General features: G+C 39.9%; 1 protein-coding gene across 3 annotated transcripts in view; it reads right to left on the bottom strand.

Moving 5' to 3' along the window:
* LOC111964153 (transmembrane protein 164) overlaps positions 1–5,730 on the bottom strand; it is a 39,610-nt gene extending 33,880 nt beyond the window's left edge. For 2 of the 3 annotated variants that reach the window (XR_011479917.1, XM_023987904.2), the window contains exon 1: positions 5,193–5,653. Coding sequence is in view for 2 of the 3 variants with exons in the window: in XM_023987904.2 (XP_023843672.1) it covers positions 5,193–5,555 (363 nt within the window). In the remaining variant the exon portion in view is untranslated. Of the gene's footprint in view, positions 1–5,192 lie in introns of all 3 variants that reach the window. The other variant, XM_023987903.2, reaches the window with a different exon arrangement.
* Between the last annotated feature and the right edge of the window lie 12,847 nt (positions 5,731–18,577).

Below are 18,577 nucleotides of genomic sequence, written 5' to 3'. Positions count from 1 at the left end.
ATCTGAAACTGATGACATTGCCCTTTACATGATTCAACATGATCCTCTCACAGTTAAATTGAGTGGGATAAGATCAGACAATTACAGTGCACCGCAGCACACCACTTTGGGAAGAGGGGGATACTCATGCACAACATTACAACAGATGAGCCCCTACCTCCTCAACACCCTCTGTGTTGAGTGCTCTCCAAATGTTGGCTCAGTAGACACACTCACTGCCCACACCTCATGTTCAGACTGAGGCTGACTGAACAACAAACCCCTCATTGTGTACTAGGTGGGCAGCTAGTCAAGATACATTCCTCCTACCTGCCAGCGTTTCTCTCTATTCCTTTCCTTCACCATGTGTTTCTCTCTAGTCCACTCCTCGCCATCAGGATTCCCTTAGTTGAAGCTACAACATGATAACTCAAGGAACAGGGAGAGGCTAGTGAATTGGTTTCCCATGTCAGATTGTGCATGCAGCTTTCACTGGTTAAGGAATGTTTCATCCTATTAAAATACATTACATTACAATTTCCCCCATCACTAATGCGTTCATAAGTGATAGGATCTTTCTGGATGCCACTGCAAGTAAAGGCGGGTTCCGTTGTAAACTACATAGGTATTTCCATAGCCACATGAAAGATGTTCCTGAAATCAGTGCACAATAAGATGTAGAGTAAAAACACAAGGTAGAAAGTTAACATATTGGACACGATGGTAAACCTACGTAGAACGGTTTTACAGAGAGGCAGATAACATGCTTACTTAAGTGATAATGCCCGAGAAGCCGGTGTTTGGAGGATATATTGGCACGGGCCGGCTTCTGGGGCATTATCACTTGTATACAACAGGTTCCTAACATATTAAAATAATGTTTGACATATTTTCCTTAAAAACGTTACTTAATTTATTCATACTATTTCATCCTTCCACAAGATATAGTCCTGACACAAATCTAGGGTTTCTACCCAAGCCGGCTGGTCGTTCATTCTATTGGTTCGGTTGCCAGAGACGCAACCTAGTCGTTCAGTCTTTTTGTTCTGTATCTATGGACGCGACCCAGTCGTTCGTTCTAAATGTTCCATTGCCATACTGGCTGGCAACGTTCTTAACCCTTGTTTGCTAGCTAGCCAACTACGGCTAACTTGCAGGCAAAAAAACAACAAAGTAGCTGCATTTGCAAAAGCTGTTTTCTAGTGACATTTATTTGGATACAACCATAACAATGAGCTAATGAGGCGCGATTTCGCCTGGCATTGAAAATGTGCTCATTCGTCAGGACACTTGTTCAGAGGAGCTAGCCAACAACACAGCTAAGACAATCACTTCAAACTGAAGCTGGAAAGACTAAACTACAGTAGCTGCACTTCATTTCATTTGACCTTTTTTTAAATTACATTTTCATTGTATATATGCATAAAATGATGCCAGCTGATTCATTCATGATTTCGACTGACTGAGAAACACTGCCTGCATGTCTGTCTCGTCCCGACTCATTCATTACTATGGGACAGCTGGAGATGGAATTTGAATATTGAAACAATGTTCCAAATGTCAGAGACTGACTAAGGCTTACACAAATCTCCGCTGTTGAAAACGAAATGTTAGTCTAAAAGAAATATGAGATAATGTCTGGATGCTTTTTAAAGTAGAGATCAAGTTTATAAATTGCCTGGCTGGGCTGATGAGACAGTGGATTGCGCAGTCAGATAGAACAGAGTAAATAGGCATTTTAACATCATAGATTTAGCCGGTGGTAATTTGTGGAATAGACACCGGCTGGAATACGGTTTTTACCAATCAGCATTCAGGATTAGAACCACCCATTGTGTAAATAGTGCATAATGTGCTGGAACAGAGAGAGACAATCTTTGTATACTGAACAAAAACAAAACGCAACGTGCAACAATTTAAAAGATTATACTGAGTTACAGTTCATATAAGGAAATCAGTCAATTTAAATTAATTAGGCCCTTGTCTGTGGATTTCACATGACTAGGAATACAGATATGCATCTGTTGGTCACAGATACCTTTCAAGGTAGGGGTGTGGATTAGAGGTCGACCGATTAATCAGAATGGCCGATTAATCAAGTTTTCATAACAATCGGTAATCGGTATTTTTGGACACCGATTTGCTAAATATTTTTTTACACCTTTATTTAACTAGGTAAGTCAGTTAAGAACACATTCTTATTTTCAATGACGGCCTAGGAACGGTGGGTTAACTGCCTTGTTCAGGGGCAGAACAACATATTTTTACCTTGTCAGATCGGGGATTCGTTTTTGCAACCTTCCGGTTACTAGTCCAACGCTCTAACCACCTGCCTTACATTGCACTCCACGAGGAGCCTGCATGGCAGGCTGACTACCTGTTACGCGAGGGCAGCAAGAAGCCAAGGTAAGTTGCTAGCTAGCATTAAACTTATCTTATAAAAAACAATCAATCTTAACATAATCACTAGTTAACTACACATGGTTGATGATATTACTAGTTTATCTAGCATGTCCTGCGTTGCATATAATTGATGCAGTGCCTGTTAATTTCTCATCGAATCACAGCCTACTTCGACAAACGGGTAATGATTTAACAAGCGCATTTGCGGAAAAAAGCACTGTCGTTGCACCAATGTACCTAACCATAAACATCAATGCCTTTCTTTAAAATCAATACACAAGTATATATTTTTAAGCCTGCATATTTAGTTAATATTGCCTGCTAACATGAATTTCTTAGACTTAGGGATGACACCCGTTAGATAAAATACGGAATGGTTCCGTATTTCACTGTAAGAATAAACGTTTTGTTTTCTAAATGATAGTTTCCGTATTCAACCATATTAATGACCAAAGGCTCGTATTTCTGTGTGTTATGTTATAATTAAGTCTATGATTTGATAGAGCAGTCTGACTGAGCGATGGTAGGCAGCAGCAGGCTCGTAAGCGTTCATTCAAACATCACTTTTGTGCGTTTGCCAGCAGCTCTTCGCAATTCTTCAAGCATTGCGCTGTTCATGACTTCAAGCCCATCAACTCCCGAGATTAGGCTGGTGTAACCGATGTGAAATGGCTAGCTAGTTAGCGGGGTGCGCGCTAATAGCGTTTCAAACAACACTCGCTCTGAGACTTGGAGTGGTTGTTCCCCTTGCTCTAAATGGGTAACGCTGCTTTGAGGGTGGCTTTTGTCAATGTGTTCCTGGTTCGAGCCCAGGTAGGAGCGAGGAAAGGGACGGAAGTTATACTGTTACACTGGCAATACTAAAGTGCCTATAAGAACATCCAATTGTCAAAGGTATATGAAATACAAATCGTATAGAGAGAAATAGTCCTATAATAACTACAACCTAAAACGTCTTACCTGGGAATATTGAAGACTCATGTTAAAAGGAACCACCAGCTTTCATATGTTCTGAGCAAGGAACTTAAACGTTAGCTTTTTTACATGGCACATACTGCATTTTTACTTTCTTCTCCAACACTTTGTTTTTGCATTATTTAAACCAAATTGAACATGTTTCATTATTTATTTGAGGCTAAATTTATATTATTGATGTATTATATTAAGTTAAAATAAGTGTTCATTCAGTATTGTTGTAATTGTCATTATTACAAATAAATAAAATCATTTAAAAAATTGGCCGATTAATCGGTATCGGCTTTTTTTGGTCCTCCAATAATCGGTATCGGTGTTGAAAAATCATAATCGGTCGACCTCTAGTGTGGATCAGAAAACCAGTCAGTATCTGGTGTGACCATCATTTGCCTGATGCAGCTCGACACATATCCTTTGCATAGAGTTGATCAYGCTGTTGATTGTAGCCGGTGTATCGTTGTTCCACTCCTCTTCATTGGCTGTGCAAAGTTGCTAGATATTGGCGGGAACTGGAACATGCTGTCGTACACGTCTAGGACATTTTCAGCTTCCAGGAAGTGTTTACAGATTCTTGAGACATGGCGCCGTGTATCATCATGCTGAAACATGAGGTGATTGCAGCAGATGAATGGCACAACAATAGGCCTCAGGATCTCGTCACAGTATCTCTGTGCATTCAAATTGCCATCGATAAAATGTAATTGTGTTCGTTGTCTGTAGCTTATGACTGCCCATACCATAACCCCAACATGAGGCACTCCGTTCACATCAGCAAGCCGCTCGCCCACACAACGCCATACATGTGGTCTGTGGTTGTGAGGCCAGTTGGACGTACTGCCAAATTCTCAAAACGACGTTGGAGGTGGCTTATGGTAGAGCAATGAACATTCAATTATCTGGCAACAGCGCTGGTGGAAATTCCTGCAGTCAGCATGCAAAATGCATGCTCCCTCAAAACTTGAGACATCTGTGGCATTGTGTTGTGTGACAATATTGCACATTTTAGAGTTGCCTGTTATTTCCCCAGCACAAGATGCACCTGTGTAATGAGCATGCTGTTTAATCAGAATCTTGATATTCCACACCTGTCAAGTGGATGGATTATCTTGGCAACGGAGAAATACTCACTAACAGGGATGTAAACAAATTTGTGGACGAAATTTGACCGAAATAAGCTTGTTGTGTATGTATCTAAAATGTCTAGGATCTTTTAATTCAGCTCATAAAACACGCGACCAACACTTTACATGTTGTGCTTATATTTTTGTTCAGTGTACATTGGGTAGGTCTACTCTACACAGAAATGCTCAATGCACATTCAACACTAAAACAATTAGTAGGCCCATCTCAAGTTCACACTTAAAATTTGAGATAGGAGTCCCCAAAAGACAAAAGTAACTTTAACGGGCAATCAGCAGTTGAAATAATAGCAAAGCCCCGTTTAGGTAAAAAACTGAGGGATGGTGCTGGAGAAATGTAACCACTCAAATTTAAAGACAGCGCTATGGATGAAGGACTAACCATCCATGATATCAAAACTATAGTTTTTACCATGTTTGGAGGCTATAGTGTTTGTTTACAAACATTGGAGAAAAACAAGGGTATAGTTTTGGTTCTGATGGGTTACAACAGTTATACTTAGCTCATGAGTCATTTAGAAGTTACATTCTTCAAGAATCAAATGGGTACATATCATTCATGTATAAATGCTAAAATGTATGCATGCAACAGCAGATTGCCCATTTAAAAGTACGTTTAAGTCCTGTGTGAATAACACCATGCATGTTTGCAAAAAGTGGTTGTTGCTCGTATTCCCAGCCTTGTAGCAATCTTACCTGCAGCATGGTCACAACATGACAAGGATTCAGTAGGTATATCACTGTCTTTTTGGCGAATTTGAATCCAACCTCTACTCCAAACGTCATACACAAAGCAACCAGCAACAGGTTCTTCCCCAAACTGTCCTCTTTTATCCTTGGACCATCTTTCGCGATCTCTTTGAGTTCTTTAGAAATGTTGATTTTTCTCAGTGCGACGACAACTTCCACGATGGAAACCAGAACCATGACAATACTCTCGCTGATACGTTGTTGGGGTGCAAGAAAGGCGGCACATTCTGGGCCACCGTTGCCTTCAAACTTTGGGTCCACGCCGCCATACAACCAGTCTAAAAGACTGTAAATGTTATATCTAGACATATTCCTCTTCTCGTTTTGGAAAAGGTAAGAACAAGACGGAAATAAAATATAGTACACTGACTTCTTGTCGAAACATGAACTGCAGTATTTCACCCTGGCAGTGATCTCTATAAAGAACGCAGAAATGTACACCACAGCTGCCACCGCCTCCTATTCTTGACAGGTAGACGTAGTACTAGTAGAAATTCAGCTAGCTAGACTGCGTGGACTAACTCGGAGGCCGCCAGTGCGAGACCAAATTGCAGTGTGGAAGTAGCTAGTTAACTATAGCTGCTTCTCAATCATATGGAAACCTGGTCATTCAGATAAGAAAATAATCATAACTAGTTAGCTATAACATTGACTATTAATACGTAGCAACATTAAAGCTATGGTTGTACCCCCGTGTACATACAAGTAACCACGCGATTAGCTACAGGCATGTCGACCAAGTCACATATTTGCAGTGGCATTTTAGGCGTTTAGCTATTAATTAGTTGCAAGAAATTAAGTTAACTAGCTGGCAGCAGCATCCAAAGATATGACTAAGAGTTGGATAAATAGTAGCAAATTCAACAGTCCAGTTGTAGTTATTATGTTGCTATATCTCATCAAGAGAGGCCATCGTTGGTGCCCAGTTGCACTATTTAATCCAACCATTTATCACAAGCCAGCAGAATCGCGAAGATTTAACATCATTCGTTCAAGCACGAGACTGTAAAGGTAGCTTACTAACTGGTTACATTACAACTGATATGCGAGTCCACGTGCGTTGTAACATACGGTTCTTGCTGCCTACAACGCCGTTTTCTTTCAGATATTTTTGTATTAAAGAATATAGCATAGCTTTCTTCACCAAACAATTTTAGCTCTATCCATCAAGTTCCTTTTAACCCATTTAAAATTTCGTCTCTACACACTAGGAAAATTACTTCCTAGGGGATAGTTGCGTTTAAACCCCGCCTCTTTCAGTTAACCCCTGACTACTAGACCCCCTTTGTATACAGATGTCTATACATTTACAATCTGCTGTATCTGATATGTATAAAATAAAATAAACATTCATTTACAATAACAAGTGTTCTATATTTATGGAACAGCTTGCCCTGTCACGTAAGAGCGGTAAACACCATTGAGGTTTTAAAATGTAGTTTGAGATGGAAACCAATCTATTAAGCTGTGCAAATAAAATGTCTCATTATTATTTCAGTCAACAATAAGTGACACTTTAATGGACCTATGCTGGGTGTATCCATTGGGTGTAGCTCTCGCAGTATCTCATTAATATAAGTGCAGGCTCGCCCTCTAGTGGTTTTTCATCACAGCTGAAGAAGTGACCCCAGGAAATTTGATAGGTGTACATATCAGCACATACAGAACAATGAGCCAGATATTTTACTGAATGTATACATGTGAAGCATCCGTTTGGCGTTTCCACTCACTACCAAAATTGTGATGAGAGGAAGCCCAGTGACCGGCAGTGGAGAAGATGGAGCGATATGGATTTTGGCCTACATTCTGCAAATTGTATCACTGATGAAACATTTGATCTCCATCAAATGTTCTGTTTCCAAAACTAGAATCTAAAAACAAACATAGTGTACTGCGTTGTGTAGACATTACCCTTTGCCAACGTAACATAATAATCTTTTTGGACGAATTGTGCAAGGGCCAATTGAGTTATTGCACACGCGCATTTAACAGAGCGTTCCAAACGGAAATATGCAAATAAAGGCTAGAACGCGCCAATATGATCTCACTAGCTCGTGCTTGGCTCTGCCCACCTCTTTGCTTGTTCTGCCCGCTATGATTTATTTGCTCCCATTGGAAACGACAGACTTCTGGTCTGTCTTGGGTTAGTTAAACAAATATGTGACATCAGTCTATGTTACATATTGAGCTCGCCAGTTTGTAGTCCTAAAACCCGGAAATAAGTAACCTCTAGTTCGTTCACCCATCCCTATGAGAAAATAATAGGACTTTGGAATAAACTTCTAAAAGAAGGTCTGAGGTTAACACAGGCTTAGGAGATCTTATACGTTTTGTTCTATGATATTATAGCAGTCGGTTAACATGATCTTTATGAATTATGAAGCCTTTATGTGCTTAAAAAAAAAGAAGTAATTTAAAAATAATCACAAAAGATATGTTAGCTGATTAAGAGTCTCATTGAACAAAGAATCTCATTGAACAAAACATACGGTCTCGTATGCCTCTGTTTACGACAGACCTTCCTTTGGGCGTTTATCCAAATCCCTACAAAAACGCCATTCATTTCTTCCATAGGCTTTGTCCAACGAACCGAGGCGAAGTTAGTTCCTACATAAAGATAACGTTACTATTTCTCTCTATACCCCATGTCTGCACTCCCCACCCAGAAGCTATGTGCTTTCCAACCTGCCCGTATAGAGAACCTACAGGAGARGGTTAATTCATACAATTGATTTGTAGGGCTCATGCAGCAATGGCAGTGTATTTTTCTGAGGATAATATAATTTTTTGCACAGAACCTGTATAATATGTGCTGACTGTAACAGTGGAGGCTCCTCAGAGGATGAAGGGGAGGACCATCCTCAGTGAATTTCATAAAAAATTAAAATGTTAAGACATTAAACAAGTTATCATTTTTAGATAAAACTATACTAAATATAACCAAATAATTGACTATTAATAAATAAATAACACAATTTTGCAATGAAGGTCTACAAGTAGTCTCAACAGCACTCTGTAGGGTAGCACCACGGTGTAGCCGGAGGACAGCTAGCTTCTGTCCTCCTCTGGGTACATTGACTTCAATACAAAACCTAGGAGGCTCATGGTTCTCATCCCCGCCCATAAACTTACACAGTAATTATGACAAATTCAGGAGGACGTCCTCCAACGTATCAGATCTCTTGCAGCATGAATTGACATGTTGTCCACCCAATCAAAAGATCAGAGAATAAATCCAGTACTGAAAGCATAAGCTACAGCTAGCTATCACTGCAGTACATAACATGTGGTGAGTAGTTACCTCAAAAAGAGAGAAAGACAATAGTCTAACAGTTTTGAACAAATTAATTTCTTACAAAATGATGGAGAAGCAAGAGCAGTTTCACTTACTTAGATAGCTAGTTTAGCCTACTGAAACAGGGGGATGCTACATTAGCTAGCTGACTATCCAACACAACACTGGAACTCTTCCAAGTCAAGGTAAGCTTTTGGTTTTACTAATTTATTGCCACCGGGTCCCGCCGGTATAAGTGCTGAACTGCTTACTGCATGATTGTAGCAGGTTTAGTTTAATTTATTTAACTAGGCAAGTCAGTTAAGAACAAATTCTTATTTTCAATGATGGCCTAGGAACAGTGGGTTAACTGCCTTGTTCAAGGGCAGAATGACCGATTGTACCTTGTCAGCTCAGGGATTTGAACTTGCAACCTTTCGGTTACTAGTCCAACGCTCTAACCACTAGCCTACCCTGCCGCCACAAACTGACATTTCTTTAGCTAATATGGTAACAACAGTTTGGCTTGGAAAGTTTTTTTTGCCTGGTCACATACAGCTGATGTGTTGTGCATTGAAGTCCACAAGTGAAGGGAAAAGGTGAGAGGAGGAGAGTGCATAGATGTGAGAAGGAATACAAAGTGGCTGCTATGAAAGTGAACTGTGTTTACAGTGGTCAGGGATGTATTCATTCCGACGATTCTGTTGAAAAACAAATCTTAAACATAAGCAAACGGAACAAAATGGGGATAAACATACCTGAATTTGTCCAAAAAAACTATTGTTTGAAACTGTTGGACTAATGATTACACCCTATATAAGCTAGATGCAGGCAAGAGTGTGCAAGGCGGTATTGAATGTGTCACTGTCTGTCCATGTGTCACTGTCTGTCACCTCAACATTTTCTCTCGACCTTTGTGCACCTACGTTGTAAACTTTCCTTCATAGGCTAGGTTGTAGCAACTTCATGATGGGTATAGGGAAAATTTGAGTATCATGTAGTAGCCTAAATCTATCGCTGTTACATTGAGCTGGGTGAATGGAATATGAATGACAGTTATCCAATATGCTGTAATAGAAATAAGGCCATGCCCATTAACAAAAGAAAATCGTCCTCCCTTATCCTAAACGGCACTGACTGCTACTGGACTGTAAATTGCTAGGATTAGAGATTGCAATCAAGACGTAAAGGTAAATGTGCAACCCTGTCTTGACTTAAACTGCCAGAAGAACCACTATGGTTTTGATTTTTTTGTCTGATCTAATACTGTCTCCGTAAACATCAAAGACAATGTACATGCAGACAGAAAAAAGCCCCACCCACCCTCTGGGGGTGGGCGGTAGTGATGAGCAGTTACTTCCTGTACTTTGGGCTTCAAAACACTAAAACGTTTCCCCTCTATGGATGTTGGTGTCAGTATGATTCACCAAAATGTTTATGCAAATAAAAAACTTCTAATGGAGTGCACAGCGAAAATATTGACATTCAGATTTCCTGAAAAGATTATGAGATCACTCCAGCACTAAGGTGAACTGCGCCCACACCCACCACACTCTGGTTTAATAGTTTTTATGTAAACTAATACGTTTTTTTATGGAGATAATCCATACTTGGGAATATCAAGCCATATCAAAGGCATAAACGTTGGTAATAAGTTAATGTTAAGATATCCTTTCCATCAATACTGTCTCTACATCAACCGTCAGGGTCAGTTCTATGGCTCTCTGTTCCTGTATGCGGACGATTCTGCCCTCTTTGTTTCACATAAGAATAAGGAGACAGTTGAAAAGACCCTAAGCAGCAAACTGACTAAAGTCAGTAAGTGGTTATCCGACAACAAACTGTATCCTGTTTAGTTCCAAACACAAAGTAAGAAACTTTTCCAACTTCTAGGTCAAGTGTAATGGTGTAGTGGTGAACGAAAAATGCTCTGTTACATACTTGGGTGTGAACTTGGGTGTGAACTTGGGTGTGAACTGGACTAACACGACTGGTGAACTCATGGCTCTGAAGGACATTGGGAAGGTTCACTCCAGGACAAAGTTCCTGGCAATGGTTGCCAAGTTCCTGGATACAGAGACTATGAGGACCCTGGAAACATCTGGTACAGTGCCACTATGAATATGCTTGTATCTCATGGTTCAGTGGTATAACAAAAAATATGAAGTACAAACTTCAAATAGCCCAAATCAAACTAATGAGAATTATACTCAAGCTCTTCCCTAGGACGCACATTGGTCCTAACCATTTCAGGGAACTAAACTGGCTTCCAGTTGATCTCCGGGTGGTGCAGATCAAACTGTTGGTGGTTTTTAAAGTTATACATGACCTTGCCCCCAGTTACCCGTCTGGTTATTTTTATTTCATTAGAGACTCATAGCCATAAAACCAGAGACAGTGTTGCCAATATCAGACCGCTCTGCTATAGGAGCATGGCTGGAAAAAGCTCTTTCCTTAACACTGGTGTAGTGGAATGCAATGGTGTACCAAACCATATAAAATCCATTCCTATGCTAGAGAGTTTTAAGATAAACCTTAAGAAATGGTTTATGGGCAAAATGCTATAAAACTGCACAGGCTTAAAGGAAAGTATAATTGTTTTCAATGAACATTACATGGTAATCTATTTTATTCCTTGTACGGTTTCCTCCCTATTGATGAGATGTATTTGAGATGTACTTGGTTTTCATGTTATAATCTTGTGTATATTTTGTTTTCATGAGGACCACAATGGAAATACATTTTAAAACTGTTTTGTGTCATCCTCAATGATTTTAATGGCATTGTACGGTATCCACGTGTGGTTGTTTTGTGTTTTAAAATGGTCAAATAAATCACACAAAAAAATGTAATCACAGAACACAACACCTGTAATGTACTTAGTTTGAAGAATAAGTCATAACAAAGTTAATAATTCTCTGAAACTTTGAGAAATAAGTTTGAATGACAATAACCTTTTTTTGTTTTGTGATCTTTCTGAAAGTCAAATTTTATTGACATTTTAATATGAAATGAATTCATGAAATAAAGTGGTCCTTTCTTTTTTCCCTAAAATCTTTTGCAAAGAAATGTGAGGTGACTAGGTGAAAAATCTGTTGATGTGCCCTTGAGCAAGGCATTTAACCCTAATTGCTCCTGTAAGTCGCTCTGAATAAAAGCATCTGCTAAATGACTAAAATGTACATGTCAAAATGTAATAAAGAAATTCACATAACCTTCATCATATGACCAAATCCTCTTTTTATTTTTAACATGGCTCTGATACCGTAGTTGCAAGAGAGGTCAGAAAACAAAAGGAAAACTTTCGCTAGCATGATCCATTGTCTGTTGTGTGCTGTTCATATGGAATAAAAAGACACAAGATTATTTTGAAAAAGCACTAAAATCAGAAGTCATAATACACAATCCGTAGAAGATGTCAAATTAAATACTGTTCTCTTATCTTGACAGAAATATTAATCCTGCTAATGTTTGAAAGAAAATGTTGTTATTATACTGATAACGACACACACGTTATGTAAATATTGAGCGTAAGAGTGTGTCAAAGAGCTGTAAGAATTGGCTGTAGGGACAGTACCTAAAAAGTGACTAATTCATAATTCCCATCCAGGTGCCGGGAGAGACCCAGGGGAAATTTGATTGAATGTGACAGCTGTCCCCTCCTCTGTCACACACACTTTTTAAGGCGACCCAAAGGAACCTGTCCTCCCTGACATCACAAACATAAGGCAACTCAATGTTTAAACTACTCTCTTCTGCAACCAAGGAAGTAACCTTTTTCATCTGATTCTTAGAATTCAGGGTCTAGTGAAGCAGGAAGGATGTGGAGCAATAAGCAGTGCTGCTGAGAGGCACCAAACGAGGGGTTCAGTGGAGACAGGTCCACACAAACCAGCAGGTAGGTCTATGAAAAAAAAAGTTAAATTTTGAATGTTTTAATGGTGTGAGAATATTTATAATGTGATCCATTGACTTGTGACAAAGTTTAGAATTAATTCAAGGCAGAGGTATATATTCAGCTTCTTGTACAGCCCAACAGACTATCACACTTTACAACAAAACCTTGAAAACAAACAATGAGCTATGGCTTATTCTCTTTGGATCTTTTGTTTATGGGTATTGGCCATGATATTGGTATGGTACTGATGGATGAAACCATATGGAGAGTAAGTTTTTGATTCCATATAGTTAGAATGAAATGTAGATTATTTTTATAAAGGTGAAAAGATAAGATTGTGACAACCTACATTCATTATGGAAATAGTGGTTGTGCTGTCAACTGTCAAATTTGGTCAATATAATGTTTACATTAACCAGCCAATAAACATAAACATCACTCATGAATGCTTATAACGAATAGGACATTTCCCTCTTCGTCATATAAACACAGAGATATAGACATTTGACTTTCACACAGTTATAGACACTTTCACTTTTAAACACAACATGTGACATGGAGCTTAAGACCAACCCTGCTGAGTTGACTGAGATGCAGTGTTAATAAATCATCTATTCTAGTGTCTTTATGGGTGTCAACAAGTGGTTGTTTGTAATCAATAAGGCAAACACTTGCATTTAAATTGGCAGGTCAACATGGGTGAAATATGCATATTGCTATCTATTTTTATTCAAGGGAATGGTTTGATTTTCACAGTCCAAAGAGTGGACATATTTAAAACACATAAAAATGTTACACCAGGCAACAGATATATAAAAATTGCAGAGGATAATATACACAAAAAAGTCTAAATACTTGTTTCCATTGTGGTCATCTTCAAGATGGATCTGGACTCAACATGGGTCACTCACACCAAGATGTCCACTGCTCACCCAGTTCTCAGTGTAAGGTCTGTGTGATCAAAGTAGAGCTACATCTGATTACTGGGTCAGTAATGACGTTATAAGCTGCATGTACCCAAACGGAACATCTCAATAGGTATGTAGACCGTTATACCAACTGTATTCTTGTTTAATAAAATACACATTTGATTAAGTATATCGTTGGTTCATTATTTATTGGAATATAAAATGTGACTTTTGTTCTACTTAGTCATCATCATGCCATACATGATAATCGAGGATAATATTAATAATAAAAGGTGTCTCGTATAAAAGTGAATAAAGCTGTCTCAATGTAGCTCTATTTTTTAGTTGGCTGTTCAGTATATTACAAGTGGTAGGCCAACACAATGTTTAAATATGTCTAATATAGGGCTCTGGGGGATTTTGGATAGAATGAGGATGGTTGGATTTGTCATAAGTGCATCTCAATAATCTATAGAACCCTCCTCTCTTTCTATCTTTGCTCTCATCTGCACTGATTGATTTGATGCCTGAACGCAGTGTTTCCCAAATTCGCAATGGTGTAAAGTACTTAAGTAAATATACTTTAAAGTACTACTTATGTAGTTTTTTGGGATATCTATACTATTCATATTTTTGACAACTTTTCCTTTTACTTCACTACATTCCTAAAGAAAATAATGTACTTTTTACTCCATACATTTTCCCTGACACCAAAAAGTACTCGTTACATTTTGAATGCTTAGCAGGACAGGAAAATGGTCCAATTCACGTACTTATCAAGAAAACAACCCTGGTCATCCCTATCGCCTCTGATCTGGCAAACTCACTACACACAAATGCTTCCTTTGTAAATAATGTCTGAGTGTTGGAGTGTGCCCCTGGAAATCGATAAATAAATAAAAACAATAACATTTTGTCGTCTAGTTTGCTTAATATAAGTTATTAGAAACGATTTATACTTTTACTTTTGATACTTAAGTATATTAGAAATTACATTTACTTTTGATACAAGGGTATATTTAGAAACAAATACTTTTAGACTTACTCAAGTAATATTTTACTGGGTGACTTTTACTTGAGCCATTTTCTATTATCTTTACTTTTACTCAAGTATGACAATTGGGTACATTTTCCAACAATGCAAACTCGGTCCTCAGGACCCCAAGTGGTGCACGTTTTGGTTTTTGTCCTAACACTACACAGCTGATTCAAAGTATGATTAGTTGATTATTTGAAATCAGCTGTGTAGAGCTGGGCAAAAAACAAAACGTGTGCCACCCGAGGACTGAGTTTGGGAAACCCTACCTAAAAGGCACTGTGCTTGTCCAGTGCAAGGGAGCCCTGCATGGTGTCTGCCAGGCCAGTGTGATGAAGGGACAGAGATGAGAAGAGGAATCTACTTTAGATGATTAGATGCAACCTTCTCCTAAACCTAAACAATGCCCTCTGCTCTTTTCCATCCTTTCTCACCATGGATACATTCAAAATAACGAAAGAAATAACGTTTTTAAACATACCTATGAAATAGGCCTATTCAAACTGAAAGAGTAGTTTTCACCTGTCCAGTCCTTTGAATCCATAAACGCCACAAGGGTAGTAGGACATAAGAGGCACTAGAGATCGAAATTGTACTTTCTAGCTCCCGCCTATCCTTTCTTTGGATTGGTGGCTGTATCTCATTATTTAAATACTTTTTTGAAATATACGATGAAGGTTGGTGACGTCAACCGCCTMTATTCAATGGTGATACTATGCTACAGCCTTGGGAGCTCTTTAAATTTGAGGTGTCCAAATACCTTAGAAAATATGGTAGTAATCTTGCTAAGACCAGAAGAGCTGAGGAGGAAAAGGTGATCATTAAGATAACTTCCCTTTCTCAGAGGTCCCCAGCCGGCCTCTCGGGGGAGGAGAAGATGGAACTAATTGAGTTACAAAATAAACTGGATAATATATATAGATTAAAGGCAGAAGGAGCCTTTATTAGATCTAGGAAAAAATGGATTGAGGAGGGAGAACAGAATTCATCTGACTTGAGAAATTTCACTCTAAAAATAACACTATCCATAAATTAAACATTGATGGTGTTATTACAGGTGACCAAAAACTAATCGCTAAATACTGTAGCAATTTTTACAGAAAATTGTATAGCTCTACGTACTGTCAGGAATCCACAGATATGTTTTTTAACTCACTGAATAATGTTCACACTATCAGTGATATAGAATCTAAACAGTGTGATGAACCCATCAAAGTTGAAGAGATTATAGAGTCTATCAAACATCTAAAGAACAATAAATCACCAGGTGTTGATGGAATTACATCAGAATTTTATAAATTATTTTCTGAACAAATAGCTCCCTTCCTATTTGAAGTCTTTTTAGAGAGTATTAAAAACAATGTTCTCCCTCCTACAATGAGTCAGGGGTTAATAACACTGATACCTAAGCCTAAAAAAGAAGTGCTGCTCATCGATAACTGGCGTCCAATTTGTCTTCTTAATAATGACTATAAGATATTAGCCTTACTACTTGCAAAAATAATTAAAGAAGTCCTGGATGCAGTCATTGATGAAACACAGTCTGGCTTCATGAGGAACAGACATATTTCTAACAATGTCAGACTAGTATTAGACATACWTGACTACTCAGACCTAATAACTGAGGATAGCTTCATATTATTTTTWGATTTTWARAAAGCATTTGACACAGTAGAGCATCAGTTTCTCTTCCACTCCCTTGAGAGACTTGGCTTTGGGGATTTTTTCTGTAAGGCTATTAAGACTCTCTATGCAAATGGTAACAGCTCTATCAAATTGAAATATGGCACCTCACCTAGATTTGAGTTAAAGAGAGGAATTAGGCAAGGTTGTCCTATCTCCCCGTACCTGTTTTTATTAATCACCCAACTTCTTGCAAATTCTTTAAAAAATAGTCCTGTACAAGGTATTTCCATAGCTGGTAAAGAAATTATTATAAGCCAGCTGGCTGATGATACTACACTTTTTCTAAAAGACGCTAACCAAATTCCCATATCGATCAATGTGATACAATCCTTTTCCAAAGCGTCTGGTCTATACCTTAACATTAATAAATGTGAACTCATAGCTGTCAAAGATTGTGTGACACCTTCATATTATGGTATTCCAGTAAAAGAAGAACTTACATATTTAGGCATAACCATTACAAAGGATCAGAAGTCTAGAGGCTTACTAAATTTTAACCCTCTTATTAAAAATACCCAGAAGAAGCTAAATCAATGGCTACAGAGGGACTTATCTTTAAAAGGTAGAGTCCTAATAACCAAGGCCGAAGGTATCTCTAGACTAACATATGGCGCTCTATCTTTATATCTTGACAGTAAAATAAGCAAGGAGATAGACCAGATGCTTTTCAACTTTCTTTGGAGAAACCGTACCCATTACATTAGGAAAACTGTTGTAATGAACACTTATGAGAATGGTGGACTTTACTACTTTAAATAATACTTTTAAGATCAATTGGATAAAACAATTCCTAAGAAGACCCACTTCTATCTGGAATTTTATTCCTCATCATGTCTTCTCTACTTTTGGTGGCCTTAACTTCATGTTGTTTTGCAATTATAATATTGACAAAATTCCAGTGAAACTTCTGTCACGTTCTGACCATAGTTCTTGTGTGTTTTACTTGTTTTAGTGTTGGTCAGGACGTGAGCTGGGTGGGCATTCTATGTTGTGTGTCTAGTTTGTCTGTTTCTATGTTTGGCCTAATATGGTTCTCAATCAGAGGCAGGTGTTTTGTGTTGTCTCTGATTGGGAATCATATTTAGGTGGCTTGTTTTGTGTTGGGATTTTGTGGGTGGTTGTTTCCTGTCTTTGTGTTCATTGCACCAGAGAGGACTGTTTTGGTTTGCCACGTTTGTTATTTTTGTATTTGTAAGTGTTCACTGTTTTCATCTATTAAACATGTTGAGCACTGGCTACGCTGCGTGTTGGTCCGATCCCTGCTACACCTCCTATTCTCGTGAAGAGGAGGAAGGCTGCCGTTACAGAACCACCCACCAAACTCGGACCAAGCAGCATAGTAACGGGCAGCAGCGGCAGCAGCAGCGATTTCAGGATTCTTGGAATTGGGAGGACGAGTTGGATGGAAAAGGACCCTGGGCAGAGCCAGGGGAATATCGCCGCCCCAAATCTGAGCTGGAGGCAGCGAAAGTGGAGAGGCGGCGTTTTGAGGAGCTAGCTCGGCAGCGTGAGCAGGATCTGGGTTATACCACTTGGGAGGAAATAGACAGGTGGTCGATCGACCCAGGAGAGTGCCGGAGCCGCCTGGGATTCCATGGAGCAATGTGCAGAGGGATACCGGCGAATGAGGTTAGCACGACGCGGTAGGAAGCCCGAGAAGAAACCCAAAAATGTATTGGGTGGGGCTAAAGGGAGTGTAGCTGGGTCAAGTAGAGACTTGAGCCAACTCCCCCTGCTTACCGTAAGGAGCCAAGGATGGAACCAGAGGCGGTGAGGCGCGTATTGGAGGTGAGCGAAGTAGAGACTGTGAAGGATCTAAATGAGGAAATTGGAGGAGAGAGAAATTAGGGATTGCTGGTTTGGTGCATGAGGCACGACATCCGCCGACGGAGCGTGTCGGGGATTTGATATCACCTGAGTCAGCTCTCCATACTCGTCCTGAGGTGCGGCTAGCCGTCTGGTGAAGACTGTGCCAGCCTCACGCACCAGGCCTCCTGTGCGCCTCCCTAGCCCTGCACGTCCTGTGCCAGCTCAGCGCACAGCTCTCCTGTGGCAGCCCATGGCACCAGCTCTCCGGTGCCGGCGCCACGTACCAGGCCTCCAGTTCCAGCACCCGCACTCGCCTTGAGGTGCGCGCCCTCAGCCAGTACCATCGGTGCCAACACCACGCACCAGGCTTCCAGTGCGTCTCCAGAGCCCTGTTCCTCCTCCACGCACTCTCCCTGTGGTGCGTGTCTCCAGCCCGGTACCTCCAGTTCCGGCACCACGCACAGGCGTCCTGTGCGTCTCCAGAACTCTGTTCCTCCTCCACGCACTCTCCCTGTGGTGCGTGTCTCCAGCCCGGTACCACCAGTTCCGGCACCACGCACAAGCTTACTGTGCGTATCCAGAGCCCTGTGCGCACTGTCCTTCTCCCCGCACTCGCCCTGAGGTGCCTGCCCTCAGCCCGGTACCACAGTGCCGGTACCACGCACCAGGTGTATAGTGGGCCTCGAGAGTCCAGTGTGCCCTGTTCCTGCTCCCCGCACT

Source organism: Salvelinus sp. IW2-2015, linkage group LG5 (genome assembly GCF_002910315.2).
Source record: "Salvelinus sp. IW2-2015 linkage group LG5, ASM291031v2, whole genome shotgun sequence".
In the NCBI taxonomy this organism is placed as follows: Eukaryota; Metazoa; Chordata; class Actinopteri; order Salmoniformes; family Salmonidae; genus Salvelinus; species Salvelinus sp. IW2-2015.
The sequence above is the reverse complement of the archived record's forward strand: the minus strand, read 5'-3'. Positions and strand labels throughout refer to the sequence as shown.